This window comes from Capricornis sumatraensis, chromosome 1 (assembly GCF_032405125.1).
Source record: "Capricornis sumatraensis isolate serow.1 chromosome 1, serow.2, whole genome shotgun sequence".
NCBI classification, from domain to species: Eukaryota; Metazoa; Chordata; class Mammalia; order Artiodactyla; family Bovidae; genus Capricornis; species Capricornis sumatraensis.
Genome location: NC_091069.1, coordinates 175,500,074 through 175,514,253, shown reverse-complemented (window position 1 = coordinate 175,514,253; position 14,180 = coordinate 175,500,074). Strand labels below are relative to the sequence as shown.

The 14,180-nt window shown below is 46.0% G+C and overlaps 1 protein-coding gene across 3 annotated transcripts in view; it reads right to left on the bottom strand.

Annotated features, from left to right (window-relative positions):
- KALRN (kalirin RhoGEF kinase) overlaps positions 1–14,180 on the bottom strand; it is a 694,704-nt gene that overhangs the window by 22,948 nt on the left and 657,576 nt on the right. For all 3 annotated transcript variants that reach the window (XM_068966221.1, XM_068966292.1, XM_068966655.1), the window contains one exon: positions 13,727–13,786. In XM_068966221.1, the coding sequence (XP_068822322.1) occupies positions 13,727–13,786 (60 nt within the window). The remainder of the gene's footprint in view (positions 1–13,726; positions 13,787–14,180) is intronic.

The following is a 14,180-nucleotide window of genomic DNA, read 5'->3' as shown; positions in this document are numbered from 1 at the left end:
AAGTGGAAGGTGCTGGACAAGAATCCAGTCATTTCCTCCCAGCAGCTAAATGCAGAGTTTGACTGGTTGAGGGGAAAGGAAAGTTCCACTTCTTCATCCTGCCCTCCCAGAACTCCTCCTGTGGCCCAAGTCTCCATAGGCAGCTTGAAAACCACAGAACTGCCCTCCTGGCTGCCTAGGTGAGGAAACGGAGACTTGGGCTGCCCTAGTGACCTGTCTGGTCGTACGGCTGGTTGGTGGAGGCCCTGCTGGTGCCCTTTGTACATACCAAGCTGTCTGCCATGTGACAACATGGAGCTCACAGAAGGGAAAACCTTCCGTCCACTGGCCATTACCTCTTCTTGAGAAGATGATTGCTTTGATTTTTCTCCCATCGTTTGTATGACCTCTAATCCTATAGTCTAGGTCACAAAGCTGGGTGGGGTGAGCAAAACCTGGGCTACAGAGTAGAAGAGGCAGGGGCTCACTTCTTTTGTTTTATGTGATTTTATCCTAGTCATTTAAACTTTAGTACCATTACTTTCCTTCATTATAAACTGGGGATAAATAATACCTAGTACAAAGTGTTACCGTGAAGATTAAATGACACCATGTCTATTGCACAATGCTTGACAAGTATTCAATGACTATTTAAATAAAGATTATCTAATTCTAATCTTCTCCCTTCTGCTAAGAGGCCTATTGTTGCAGTGGCTTATCTCTAATAGTTTATCTTGCAAAATTCTTCTTTACTTCATAATGAAGGCAGGAAGCTTATGTGCCTGGCAAACCGCCCACTGGGGCAGTCACACTTATCTCTCTGATTTACCCAAGTCACAGGTCAACTCGGTTTCTGTGTGGTTTTGCCTTATACAGGCATCCATCAAGCCCTTTGGAAAAAGATATTCCCCCTCTGAGTTCCTCTCTGCAAACCTTTTGCCTGCATCTACCACTCAGGCTTTTCATGAAACAGGCTGCAGGAAACTGCTGTAATGCTTCATCCTGGAGCTGAGTGTCTCAAGATTCTGACCACCACAGGGCTCTCTGCTAGTCTCCAAGGCCGCTCACACCACTGCCCTGCCTGCTTTTAAACCAGTGGTTCTCAGTCCTTGACCCAGGTGGCTTTAAAAACACACAAAAACCCAGTGCCTGGGCCTTATGCTTAGAAATTCTCTTTTACTTGGTTGGGATCAGCAGTTTTAAAACACAGGTGAATCAACATGCAGCCCGTTGAGGAAGGCTGCTAAAAGTTACCCTCAATCCAAGGAAGCCAATCTCGGATAGACCTGTTTCCTGCCCCGGAGGTTCTTCTGGGTGGGGTGGGGGGTGCATGAGGCATATGGTAAAGGGACTGCTCTTCCCACACTTTTGAAACCCCATCTACGTGAGGAGACCCCAGACCATGGTAGGAGAAGTGCGAAGAGTTGCTCCAGTTGACAAGGCAACTAAGCCACCAGTGCCCTCGATGGGCAGCACGGCATCACGTGCAGGGGCGGCTAAGGGAGCCGGAAGTTGATCCGCCTGGCTTAGGTGGAGCGGGAGGATGACATGGAATCAGTCATTTCACAGTCAAGGAAAACTAGGAATATTTCCTAAATGTTAACAGTGGTTTCCCCAGGGTGATGAGATGGTGGGTGGCTGTCCCCCCATTCAAAAAATACTGCTTGCTTCTCTCAGTTCAGTCGCTCAGTCGTGTCCGACTCTTTGTGACCCCATGGACTGCAGCACACAGGATGGTGTAAGATTTTGTGGATACAGAGATACTAAGGCATAGGCTCTGACCTCAGAATTTATAAAACATCGGAACATTGGGTGATTTTTTTTTCTTACATGGGCTTTCCAAATATTCTGCAGTCATTATGTTTCACTTTTATAATAAATTTTTGAAGGAAAAAATGGTTTGGTCAGAGGTATTACACGGTAAGCTCTTAAAAAACAGGAACCATGTTATTCATTTTTGCACCTCAGGCCTCTAGCCCCCAGTGTGCCACGTAATGGGCATTTAATACACGTTGGTTGAATGAATATTTGATCTATGTCACATTTCAGTTCTCCCATGAATTTAGGACTGATTTATACATAAAATCTGGAAACAGGACCAAAAGATCTATAACATAATTACTCCTGTGTATAATCCTAATAATATTTGACTGGAGTCAGCTTTTAAACACAATAGAATGCAAACTTTTTTAAAAAATTTAAAAACAATAAAATCCATGGCCTCTGAGAGAGTAGGGTCTTAGGAATATGGGATGCATAAGGGACTGTAAACTCTAGGAGCAGACAGAGTATGTAGTATCCAGATTCTAAGCCAGACACACTCTCTTGCCTTGAACAACATTCCCAAGCAACTGAAGCCTCAGTTTTATCTGCAAACTGGGGATCATAATGTCCACTTGGAAAGCTGTTTGACTGAAGGGCTCAACCTATCTGATGATGATTTACTGAGCTTACCATTGGTTAAGTGGTGGTGGCCAGCAGGGGAGAGGCAGAATGCCCACTACCCTCCTTGAGCCAACGGTCTAGTGGGAAAGATGGGCTTAAATGACATGCAGTGTCTAGGACGGTGCTGGGCTGATGTCAGTAACCACCCTTCAAGGAACATGAAGCACTGGCCTCTCCCTCCTCCTACCCCAAATCAATCAGAAGGATTTGACTCTAGGGTCAAAAACATTTGGGAATGTTGCCAGCTTTGTTCAATGGCCTGTATTTCCCATTTTGATGGGAATCCACGAGGGAGCAAGACACTGAGTCCACTCCAGGAGTCTCAGAGAGCTCTCAAATGGCAGTTTCCTATGTTACGAACATTTAAGTGGGGTTTCATAAACCTACACTGTGGCAGTGCTTTATAAACATCCCAAACTGCTGCTTAGAGAGTTTACCTTATTCCCCTTTCTTGTCACAACCCCAACTGTGTTAAGTACATTATTAAACACAGCAAGCATTGTTTAAAAAGAAAATCCTCCTAGCTTTGGTGTAGACCTTAGTGGGGACTTTGGAGAGAAAGGCTGCCAGTACAGCTTAACTGTAGGTTCTTTATCTGGAGGCAGCTTGTGGAAGGCACCTCTTTTCATGCCGCTGCCCTTTGGCCGGCCCAGGTGTTGCTGATAATGGTAATACCATCACTGATTTGTTTAGCCTTTCATAGTTGGCACAAATTACTCAGACTCCTTCACTTGCTCCTCCAAAGCCCTGGGAGAAAGTGCTGAGCAGTTACTTATTCCCATTTCCAGAGGAGACAGGGAAGGTAAGTGTAACAGCACGGAGACAGTGATGGGGAAATGGCTCCCAGAGCTTTTTCCACCTCGGCGTTCAATGCAGAGGCAAGGTCTGGGGAAAAGCATCGGGAGACTTTGTCATGAGTGTCAAAGGACTGCCTGCTGACCTTTGCTCCATGTCCCATCTCTACCCAGTTCTCCTCTACAAACTTGTCCAGCAAGAACAAAGAGCCTGAAAAAAGAAAAAAAATCCATCCTAATGTTTTTCTGTGACTCTGGATTATGCCCATAGGGGATTCCTTCCTTCTTGTTGTTTTTTTTTTTGAAGCAAATCAGAGTATTGACTGGAGGAGGGTCATGACAACCTTTCATCCCGTAGCTTCATATTTATCTGAGGTTTCCTATGGACCACAAGGCCCATGTGGGCAAGGGCCATGTTTCATTCACTGTCATTGCCTCAGAGCCTAGCACAATACCTGGCACACAAGCGTTCCATTGCTATTTGTCAAATCAATGAAAAACTGAAATGATAAGGAGGAGAGTTGAGAAAAATGCCTTGCCGTGAACTCGGAGTGTTTTTCTATTTCCATTTATCCGGAACATGGCTTGTTCTGAAATCTCATCAGTCGGTCACGATCTGAGATTTAGCCGACAGTGATCTTCCCCTCTTCTCTGCTCTTCCAGAGGTTGGTCCCTTTGGCTCTGATCATGTGCTGCCGTCTGTCATCACATCTCCCCTGCATGTTAAGAGCCCCACCAGACTTGTGAACCCTTTTGAAGCCATAACCTGTTCATGTATTTTATGTACTCTTTGTCATGTTGCTTGACATAGCAGAACAAGTAGAATTTGTTAAATTAACTGACTCAATGAGTTTAGACTAGAACTTAGGTTTCCTTTCCATTAGACACTACCTTGTCTAATGATCACAGGTGGTGTGGGACAGGACCTGAGGTATCAGACTGGGACTCAAAGGGTTAATTATAAGGTGCACACATTTCTTGAAACCTAATGTTTTCCTTCCTCAGAAACAGTCTGGGAGTCCATGTAAAGTGATGGAGGGGCAGGGGGAGAGATCTGGATTCCAAAATGGAAGCGGAGGGGGAGGGAAGGTGACGTTGTCTATATGAAACGCACGTTCTCTCTCTGAGAGACCAAGCTTCAGGAGGAGGAGGCTGGTATAGACCGTGTGGGAAAGGGCTGGTTAGGAACCCGGTTGTGTATGAACAGCAGAGGGCAGCAGGTGGTAGTGGGTCCTCCTGGAACCACCACAATCCAGTTCATCAGCAACTCAGTTTCTTCCTTCTGGAGAGAATTCCAACTGTTTTCTTGATTTTACTTTAAAACGGGAGGGTAGTGAAGTAACAGAAAAGAATTACAGGTGAAATCAACCAGCAATGAATAATAAGCTGAGCTTTGAGCAAATCTGGAGTTTATTTTTCTTGCCAGTCAGTGTCCAAGGTTCTGACTCCAAGACCTGAGCGTGAGGATGAAATCCCATCTGTCTAGAAGACCAGGTATTAAACGACTCCAGAAGAAAAATACCTCTTTCTTCTAAACCCCTCATCACCTCTCACAAAACACAGTTCAAAACTATACATCGAGAATGTCGACGGAGTTAAAATAGTCAAACAAAACTCAAACCAAAGGTCCTAAACTCAACTCAGAGCTACCTTGAGTGAAACAAAATTCCATTCTCTGCCTCCTCTTTCTCTTAGTGCTTGTGTCAAGCGAGTCTGTGTTCCAACAAGGAGAGAAAGGGATTTTTAGATGATGAATTAAATGGACAGATAACAGAAAAACAATGTCTAAAAGTTGAGGTATGATTTCTGGTTTGGAGGTTTAGCCCTTCATGTTTCCAATCTGGTGAAACCAGACACAATATTCTATTTGTTTAGTACACATTTCTCTAAATATTTAGAAAATATTCCTATTTCTTCTCATTTCTAAGAGGATATAAGCTGAAATTTAAAAAAAACATAAATGCAACACAATCCCAGACAACAGAATTCTCTTTGAACTATCCTTACCTCCCAAATATTTTCATTATCATTTGGTTCTAAGTACTTTTCCTTCAACCATGATTTTTTCCTTTGACCCAATTTTAATAGAAATGTTTTTAAATTTACAAATATATGAAATTAAAAAAAAATTATCTTCTTGTTCCTAGTTTCTACAAGACTGATTCCTTGATTTTCACTGGGATTTGCTTTATGGGTAGTATATGGTTGATTTTCATAAAAAGTCCCATGTGTTCCTGAGAAGAACACATAGGCACTTACTACTGGGTAGACTTATGAGTGTCTATGTGTGGAGCACATTGTTTCACGGGGATTTCTATTCCAAAGTGAAAGTGAAAGTCAAACCAGAAATCATACCTCAGTCTTGTCCGACTTTTTGCGACCCCATGGACCTGTACAGTCCATGGAATTCTCCAGGCCAAAATACTGGAGTGGGTAGTCTTTCCCTTCTCCAGGAGATCTTCCCGACCTAGGAATCGAACCGGGGTCTCCTGCATTGCAGGAGGATTCTTTACCAACCATGAGGGAAGCCTCTTATAGTCCAAATCCCTCTCCTATTCTTCAAGCTTTGCTTTAAGAACATTGTGTTCTCAAAAATAAAAGGGATAAAAATATGACTTACACAGAATAATGAAAGAAGATCTATCCTCTGTCTCACAAAACAGTAGAGGAGAAAGGAACTAAAAGGCGGTTTATGGTGTGCACATACTGGTCTCTGGTGTTCGTGAGGACGGGGCTGGGGTTGCAGTGGTGGTGTTATCATTTCCCTTCTGTAACTCATGTTTCCAACGTGGAATCTATAGTCTTGACTTTGAATATTCAAAATCTCTATGCATGAGTGTCCTGAGGTCTCATCCCTTAATGATTTGACCTTGATCATATTCTGATCCCCCAAACCTCTTTTACTGGGGAAACAACCTCCCAGAGTTTGTGGGCCCGCAATAGGTTACGATGTGCTCTGAGGACAAGGGCCAGAGGAAGGCTGACTTGTGGATTCCCACGCCCCGTGCTTCTTCCCTGAGGTCCCTGAGCTGAACCCACAGTTGCTGTCGTCACTGTTTCCCCTACCAGTCATTCCCTGCCTTTCACTAGCGCTCCTTTCTCTCCCTGTCCTGCCCCTTAGGGTTGGATATTTGCCACCTTCCACTTTAGTCTACTACAACAGCCCTCCAATGGGCCTGCCTGTCCCTACTGTGTCCAGTTAGGTGCCAGTTACTTCCTAAAGCCCAGAATGAATTATCTGGACTCTGCCCAACAACCTTCGACTGCTCCTCACTGTCTGCTGCATCAAGTCCAGGCTTCCTGGCAAATCCCCCGAAGCCTTCAGAATCTGGTTAAAACTCACCTGCCAGGCTGATTTCCTACCACTCTTCCCACATACCTAAACCCCAGGTATCCAGATAGCAGTCTCTTTTCAATATGTGCTAGGCACTCTCAAGCCATTTCTCACCCTTCACACTTCTCCAAGACTCTTTACATCCTATCAGTCCCTCCAACCCAGCCCCTGACACTGTGTGAAGCCAACGACCACGCACACAGGCACCCTGGAGACAGGTCGTGAATGCCCAACTGTGGGACAGTTATCTAACCTCTCTGCTCTCTCACCTGTAAAGCAAAAACAATGGCAACAGTACCTATGTCTTGGTGCTGTTGGAAGGAAAGGACTCAGTATGGAGCCGGATACATAGGAAAGGCGGATAAACAGGAGCTACTAGTATTAGCCCAGCCCTGAGTGGCTGTTAAATATTCACCGAATGAGCCCTTGAATGGCTCTCTGACCCCAGAAGAGCAGATTTCAAAGTTCCCTATATAACAAAGGCATTTAATCGAAGCCACCTCCCTCCAGGTGATAGCGCAGGGAGGGGCCTAATTTACATAGTTTGTTGGCCCTCTATAGTACTCACTGCAATGCCTGTATCAACCAACTTGTGTTAAACTGAATTGACTAGGAAATCATGTTGAGCGGGCCTGTAGGTGGATCTTGACAGCACAGGGTGTGTGCAAGGGAGGTGGTGGCCTCTGCTCCTCTAATAGCTGGCTCTTAGAGCGACTTCTCCTGGGTCAATAGCACCTCATAATCTCATCAGTGTATGACACAAATGAGATGGGCCAGGCTTCCAGATGAGGGTGAGGGTGTGCTGGGTGACTCTTCTGACCTGAAAAAACAATTCAGACGTTTCCGGCTCTTGAAACTAGACCTCTTTCCTGGCATTTATGGCTGGACTCCTGAGTCACTGGGAATGGGTGTGGTGAGGCCAAATAATTACCCCAACTGTCAAGGGATTTAAAAAGTTGTTGAGGAAGAAATTCTTCTCCAGCAAGCGAATGTGCCACAGGGGACGGCCTGAAACTGACCTTCCTTAAGGAACTGAGCCTCACTTGGGGAGCAGACTTCTCTATCACATGCCAAGTCTGTCCTCTCAAAGCACCAGAGTTAAGACCTGCTGTTTCTACCGGTTGTGTGACCGTGATCTTTCTGAACCCGTTTCTTCTAGGAGGGTAAGAAAACTCCATCTTCACCAAACGGTTGGAAGGAGCAGAAAGCATAGTAGATGTGACGATGCTGTGGAAGATCTTGCAGTGAATCCTCTTGGGAGAAAGAAACACTAGCTCCAGCCACCTAAGTGTGCTTCTCCCAGCGGCAGAATAGAAATCAATCTGCATGTAGAGTTAGAGCTAAGCTAGGCAAGAGGAGTCTCGGGGCCCAACCCATCGGATCTATTACAAAGAAAATATTTTGTAAAGATAAAATGAGAGGAATGTGATGCTTCACTTTCTTTTCTCCAAAGAGTTCTTTTCATTAAAAAAAAAAAAAATTCTGTTTATAAAATGCAGAAACAGGCACCAGTGGAAATACACTGGCGATGCCGGGAGGTCAGTCACCCGACCAGGGGTGTAAAAGTTTCCTTGAATCTGTCTGGCCAGGTTATTTTGAAGCTCTGAATCTGGGACAAGGAGCTGAGGCAGCTAAGGCGGGAGCAGCAGGCTAGCTCTTTGAAGACGTGAAAGCCAGGCCTAGGGAATTGTGGGTCTGGGGCGAGAAAGAAAGGTCAATTCTGGCCACTCAAACCCTTCCCAGAGCCGGAAGTAGACGCTCCAGCTGGGGCTCAGGAGGAAATGTACCCAGGCCATTCCTGCCACAGCCCCTGCAGAACAAGTGTCAGGGGCAAAGCACAAACTCTTCTGTTTTCTCTGCTGTTGAGGCCTCATTGTTCTCAGAGTCAGAAGTTCAGGAGAGCAAGGTCTTTTGATATTATACCTTAGACCGGCAGGAGGCTCAAAGGGTTCAACATCTCTTACATAAACACCCGTGCTCCCAGAGCTGTGTGACGTCCCACAGAGAAACCCCCCAGGCTCAGAAAGCCTGGCCCGCCTGAGGCCTTACAGTGGACAGTCCCTAGACTGGAGTCGTCTCCTGGCCTTACAGTGGACAGTCCCTAGACTAGAGTCCAGTCTCCTGGCCTTACAGGGGACAGTCCCTAGACTGGAGTCCAGTCTCCTGGCCTTACAGGGGACAGTCCCTAGACTGGAGTCCAGTCTCCTGGCCTTACAGTGGACAGTCCCTAGACTGGAGTCCAGTCTCCTGGCCTTACAGTGGACAGTCCCTAGACTGGAGTCCAGTCTCCTGGCCTTACAGGGGACAGTCCCTAGACTGGAGTCCAGTCTCCTGGCCTTACAGGGGACAGTCCCTAGACTGGAGTCCAGTCTCCTGGCCTTACAGTGGACAGTCCCTAGACTGGAGTCCAGTCTCCTGGCCTTACAGGGGACAGTCCCTAGACTGGAGTCCAGTCTCCTGGCCTTACAGTGGACAGTCCCTAGACTGGAGTCCAGTCTCCTGGCTCCTGTGCCAGTGCCCTTTCCATATGATCCTGCCTTTGTGTGATTTTTATTTAAGTCCTGCTTCAGCCTTGCAGGGCCGGGATGGGTGGAAAAAATATTCTTCTTTGTTGAGCTGGAAAACTGAATAACAAATTAACAGAGGAAAACGGGTACTGGAAGGCGCGGCTTGTCTGCCAGAATCTGGGTTTTAGATTAAAAACAACCTGAAGGTGGGGGTGGGCAGCTCCAAGAGGGGGGCAGGATAGTGTGGGGGAACAAGGGCCAGGGAAAACCAGAAACAGGCTTCAGGGCACCTGCTCATTTTGTGAACAGGAAGTCACAACTTCCTCTGCCTCAGTTTCCTCTTCTAAAAGTCTTGGAAGGGGCTGCAGAGACGGCGAGTGAAGTGGAGTTATTGTTCAGCAGGTAAAGTTTCAGTTTGGGATGATGAAACAGTTCTGGAAATGAATAATGGTAATGGCCACACAACACTGTGAAAGCACTTAATGCCACTTAAAACAGGTAAATGTGGTAAATTTTATGTATATTTCAGCACAATAAAAAACAAATGAAGGGGATAGTGTTAACTAAAGGTTTCCAAGATTCCATCTACTCTGAAAGTCTATGATTCTTACCCTATTTGGAAATTTCTTTTCAAATTAGCTTCATCTTTCCACATGCTTTCTCTCCCACAGGTTCCCAACCCAGCTCTTACACAGCAAGCACCAATACCCACCCCCTGGAGTTAAATGCCTCATGGTTGGTATTATGACTGCACATAGCCTGTGTTGCAGCTGAGGACAGCCCTGAATGGCTAGCTAAGGGCAGAGATGTGATCTTTTTAGAATCATGACAACCTCTTACTCTGATGGACCGACCATCTCTGTTACAAGTGGCATTGACATTAAAAAATATTAAGATGCATTTAATTAACTGGACTTGACATAAACGCTAGCCTGAAGACTGAGACCCAAGTCTGGGAAGTTGGGTCAGGCCTTCCTACGCCAGCATCCGCTGCATGCAAGCGGCGATGCTGAGGTTGGAGGATGGGTGCCAAAGCCCAAGCATCGAGTCTTCAGACAACTTTTCAAAGGTGGCAGGGATGTGGGAACCCGTGTAGCCTGGGTCCTGGGAGAAATCCAGTACAGCTCAGAAAAACCCAGACTCTTCAAAGGTGGGTGTGTTAGCTGAGAGGGTGGAGGCTGAGCGTCAAGCCTTCAGCCCTGCCTCCCGCCTGGGTGTTAGTGCAGACACTGGGCAGGACAGGGTGAGGAGCTGGCAGAGGGCATGTGGTGCCTAGTCCACCATCACACCTGCCTGCCTTGTCAATAAAAGACAATTGGCAGCCTAAGCTCTACTGGGGAAAATGAATTAACAGTCACTTGTTCCCAAGACAGCCTCATGTTTGATTTTCAGCCTGATTTGACTCTTCTTCCACGTACAGACATTTCTCTCATTTATAATATCCCCCTCACTGCCACTCCCAAAGTGTAATCAGTGCAGGGTAAAGAACGAGACTAAACTAGGGACAGATCTAGTCGTTTTTAGAATGGTCCCCTCTGAGATGTGCTCCTGGATCAGCAGGAGACAAGGGGGCTGTGAGCTGTGAGGGGATCGCAGAGACCCAGAGCCAATTCAGCAGGGGCTGGTGGTGTGGCTTGCAGTCCTGGGAGTGGGAGGGGAGGTTATGCTTGAGAACACTCATAGGCATGTCTCTATAGAGGAAGAAAAAGGATGTACACATCAGAGAAGAATTGCCTCCCTTTACAAAACTGGGTGTTCTCAGAAAGCTTTGAAAATCTGATTCCTAGGATTCAAGGTGCTTTATTTTCCTCTTACTAGCTTTCAGGGATGTGCCTATATGTCTCCCTAAAATTGTATGTTAGGACGTATGCCTGCCATGAGGGCAGCAATCAGCTAATGTGAAAGCAGAGACCCCAGAAAACTGCCCCTTGAAGGAACCCTTCAACCCACTAATTGAGAATGAATAAAGAGTGCTCTGGAAATTATATTCGTGCAGAGGCAGGAGATAAGAGCCTATACATGACTAGGCTTGGAATCAACATGCTGGCATCAGGTCAAAGGTGGGCAGTCAGCAGGGCAGGACTTAGCATTCAGAGATCTAACACTGAGCAGTGCACAGGGTGTGTGGAGTGGGTGTCAGCTTGGGGGGGCTCAGGCCCAGGGGATCTTAGCAGAGGTCATAGGAATTGCAGCTCAGCTCAGCGGGGCACAGGGACACACTCCCAATGAGACCACACCTATTACGGTCATCAGGTGCAAAAGCCTGGGGCCAGACTGGGCCTGGAAATGATGCCCAAAGCTCTCAATTTAACAGCAAGAGTCCTTTATGAGGTGGACAGCCCACATATTTCTCAAACCTGGTCTTTAACATATAGCTCTTTTCAATAGGCACCCCCAAGCCATTTTCTTCTGCAAGGGACATTGCAATAAAGTGCTACCTATACCTATCCCTTGAGAAAATTCTCAACTCATATTGAATAGGTTAACTTTGTATATCTTATTTGTCCTCTGCGTCTGAAAACGCTAACAGTGCCATGATGCCTGCTTTCCCTCAGCACCTGCTTCTGTGCTCAGAGTTAATTTCAACATAGCAACACAGTTTAGAAGAGGCCGATAATTCCGACAAGGATCCATGTGAATGTACGAGGGCTGCAGGCACTTCTACTACAGAAAACTTGATTAACCAGAATATTTGCAGCTTCCAACTCCTTCAAGAGTTCCAGTTCTGCCTCAACTATTACATCTGAAAACTTCATACATGCATCAGCACAATTTTTGGCTTTCTTTATATCAGCATTGACATCCTAACATGTTTCCTTATGCAACCACAGCACCTCCCGGTGCTCAAGCTCATGTGAAGCCTTGGATGAACAAGAACCCAAGAAATGTGTGCAATTCACAAAGCAAGGCTAAGACATGCACACTTGCAAGCTTTTGCTCATCTAAATGCAGAACAGAGTATTAATTACATCAGTCAACCTTCTCAAGGTCACCTGGTCCCACACCTACCTGTGCCCAATTCTTCCTCTAAAGAGCAGAGAAGGAAAGTCATTCTTCTCCCCCTAGTCCACCAGAGCTGAGAAACGTCCCAAATTGCCTTGTAGAACGCAGATACCTGGCTCTCCCCGCTCCCTCCAGGTATCTGCAGATGACATTTTCAGGACATGCCAGCAACACTGAGGTCTGGAGATAGAGGTGCCATGAGGCATATCTCCGAGCTGACAGGGGTGAGCTCCCCAGGAGTTGGTGCTTGTCTTGTGAAATGCAAGGAAAGCAGAGCCAGAAATTTCCCCCACCTTCCTCACTCTCTAAGATACCCCACAGGGGAGCACCAGACTGGCCCACACCTGCCAGATTTAGCTCTGTGGCAACACCTGCAGCCACAGGGGACTGTTTTCTCCAGACAGACCTCTCACTTTCAACCACTAGTCTCTGGCTTGGTTGAATTCAGCTGGCATCTTCCACCACTGACTTATCCCTCTTAGAGTCATGTGGTTTTCCTCGGCTTTTGTGCTGGTTGTCATCATATGGTGGTGGCTTTCTTTGGGATTAGGTCAAATTAGAATAATAAAGGTCCATTTAGTTAAGTGAAAAACATAGGGCTATAAAAAGGAAAAGTTTTTAAAAATACATTCTACATTTTATGCACAGAAGAACTCTCAAACTTTTATCCATTATCAGGGATGTGGGCACAGATTTGGAGGAAAACATTTCAATTTACTGGGAACGACAAAATGGCAGGAAAGCCATTTGCTCCAATTCTCTAGGGTTTGTAAATTTATGATGCTTGTCAGTAGTGAGCCATGTGAAAGTCCTAATTCTATAATCCCAAAGAGTTTCTGGCCTAGAAGGAGTTGAAGTTGATTGGATGTTCTTGCTGGTGAAGATGTTGGTTTATCTTCTACATTCCTGTAACCCTGTGATATGAGAAAGGCCCCTGAGCTGGGTTTCAGCCTCCTTATCTCTAGAAAGGACTCAGCAAGGCCTGTAGGAGGCAGGCTGTTCCCAAGGCTCTTTTCCTTCATGACAGGTGCAGCTACTGCCCAGGAGCCCTGGCGGCTGGAGAAGAGCGGGTTCTGGAGTCGCTGCGATCACTCCTCATTTGCTATCCGCCAGCTATTCACAGTGACCGGGGGCCAGGTCATCCCACAAACCACACCTAATCCCTGATTTTACTGGTGCCTTCAGGGAGGAATTAGTCCCAGAAGAAAAAGAACATAAAGGGGAAAGGAAAAGGGGAAAGGAAAAAGGGAAAAGGGAGCAAGGAGAACTAAAAAAAAAAAAAAGGGTTCTTCTCTTTAATTGAGAACCAGTCACTATTTATAAAGCTATTTTCCATGAAAAAATGTTTTCCAAGTCTCCCATTATGAAGCTGGAGAATTTCTACACAAAGCCAAAATTGTCCAAAGAAGAAAATAATAAGCAAGCATTCAAGGGAACCAGAAGTTTTTAAAAAGGCATCTAGGAAGAGTTTTTTTTTTTTTTTAATTTAAATTAAACTGAATTCAGTTTTGTTTTCTTTTTTATAAGTTGGATGGGACACCCAGAAATGCCCTAATATCACCACGTATCCTTGACTGGCTGGTCACTTGAGCGAGGTCACTGCTACAGAACACACCAAAACAGACAATCATTGTAGTAAAGAGGACGACAATAGCTGCTTCTACCTCCATGCTAGTGTTAGGGTCAAGATCATCACACTCTGACTCCTCGGAACTGTTCGTCTCCTTGACGGGCAGCATGAGGTGGAGGAAGAAAGAGAACACAGTTAGAACACAGGCAGCGTTGGCTAGAGAGCGGGGAGAACTTAAGAGAAGCGTGAACAATGGGAAAGTGGGCAGAGAGAAACCAGGTGCTGTCGAGGTGGGTGCGGGCCACCTGGGGCGGCAGCATGCTCTTTCCAGGGAGAGCCGCTCATCTCCCAGGAAATAGCAATGGAAGCAGCCAAATGAAGCATGAGTGCTGTCTAATTTCAGCTGGTGTCTTCTGTGAGGCTGGACTTCCCAGGCGAGGGTGAGGGAGACAGTGTAATTTCTTTTCCCCAAGAAGGACATTAGAATGGGTGTTGACTGTTCCTATTTTTCTCAGGAAGACTCAGGTAGATAATACACATTATCACAA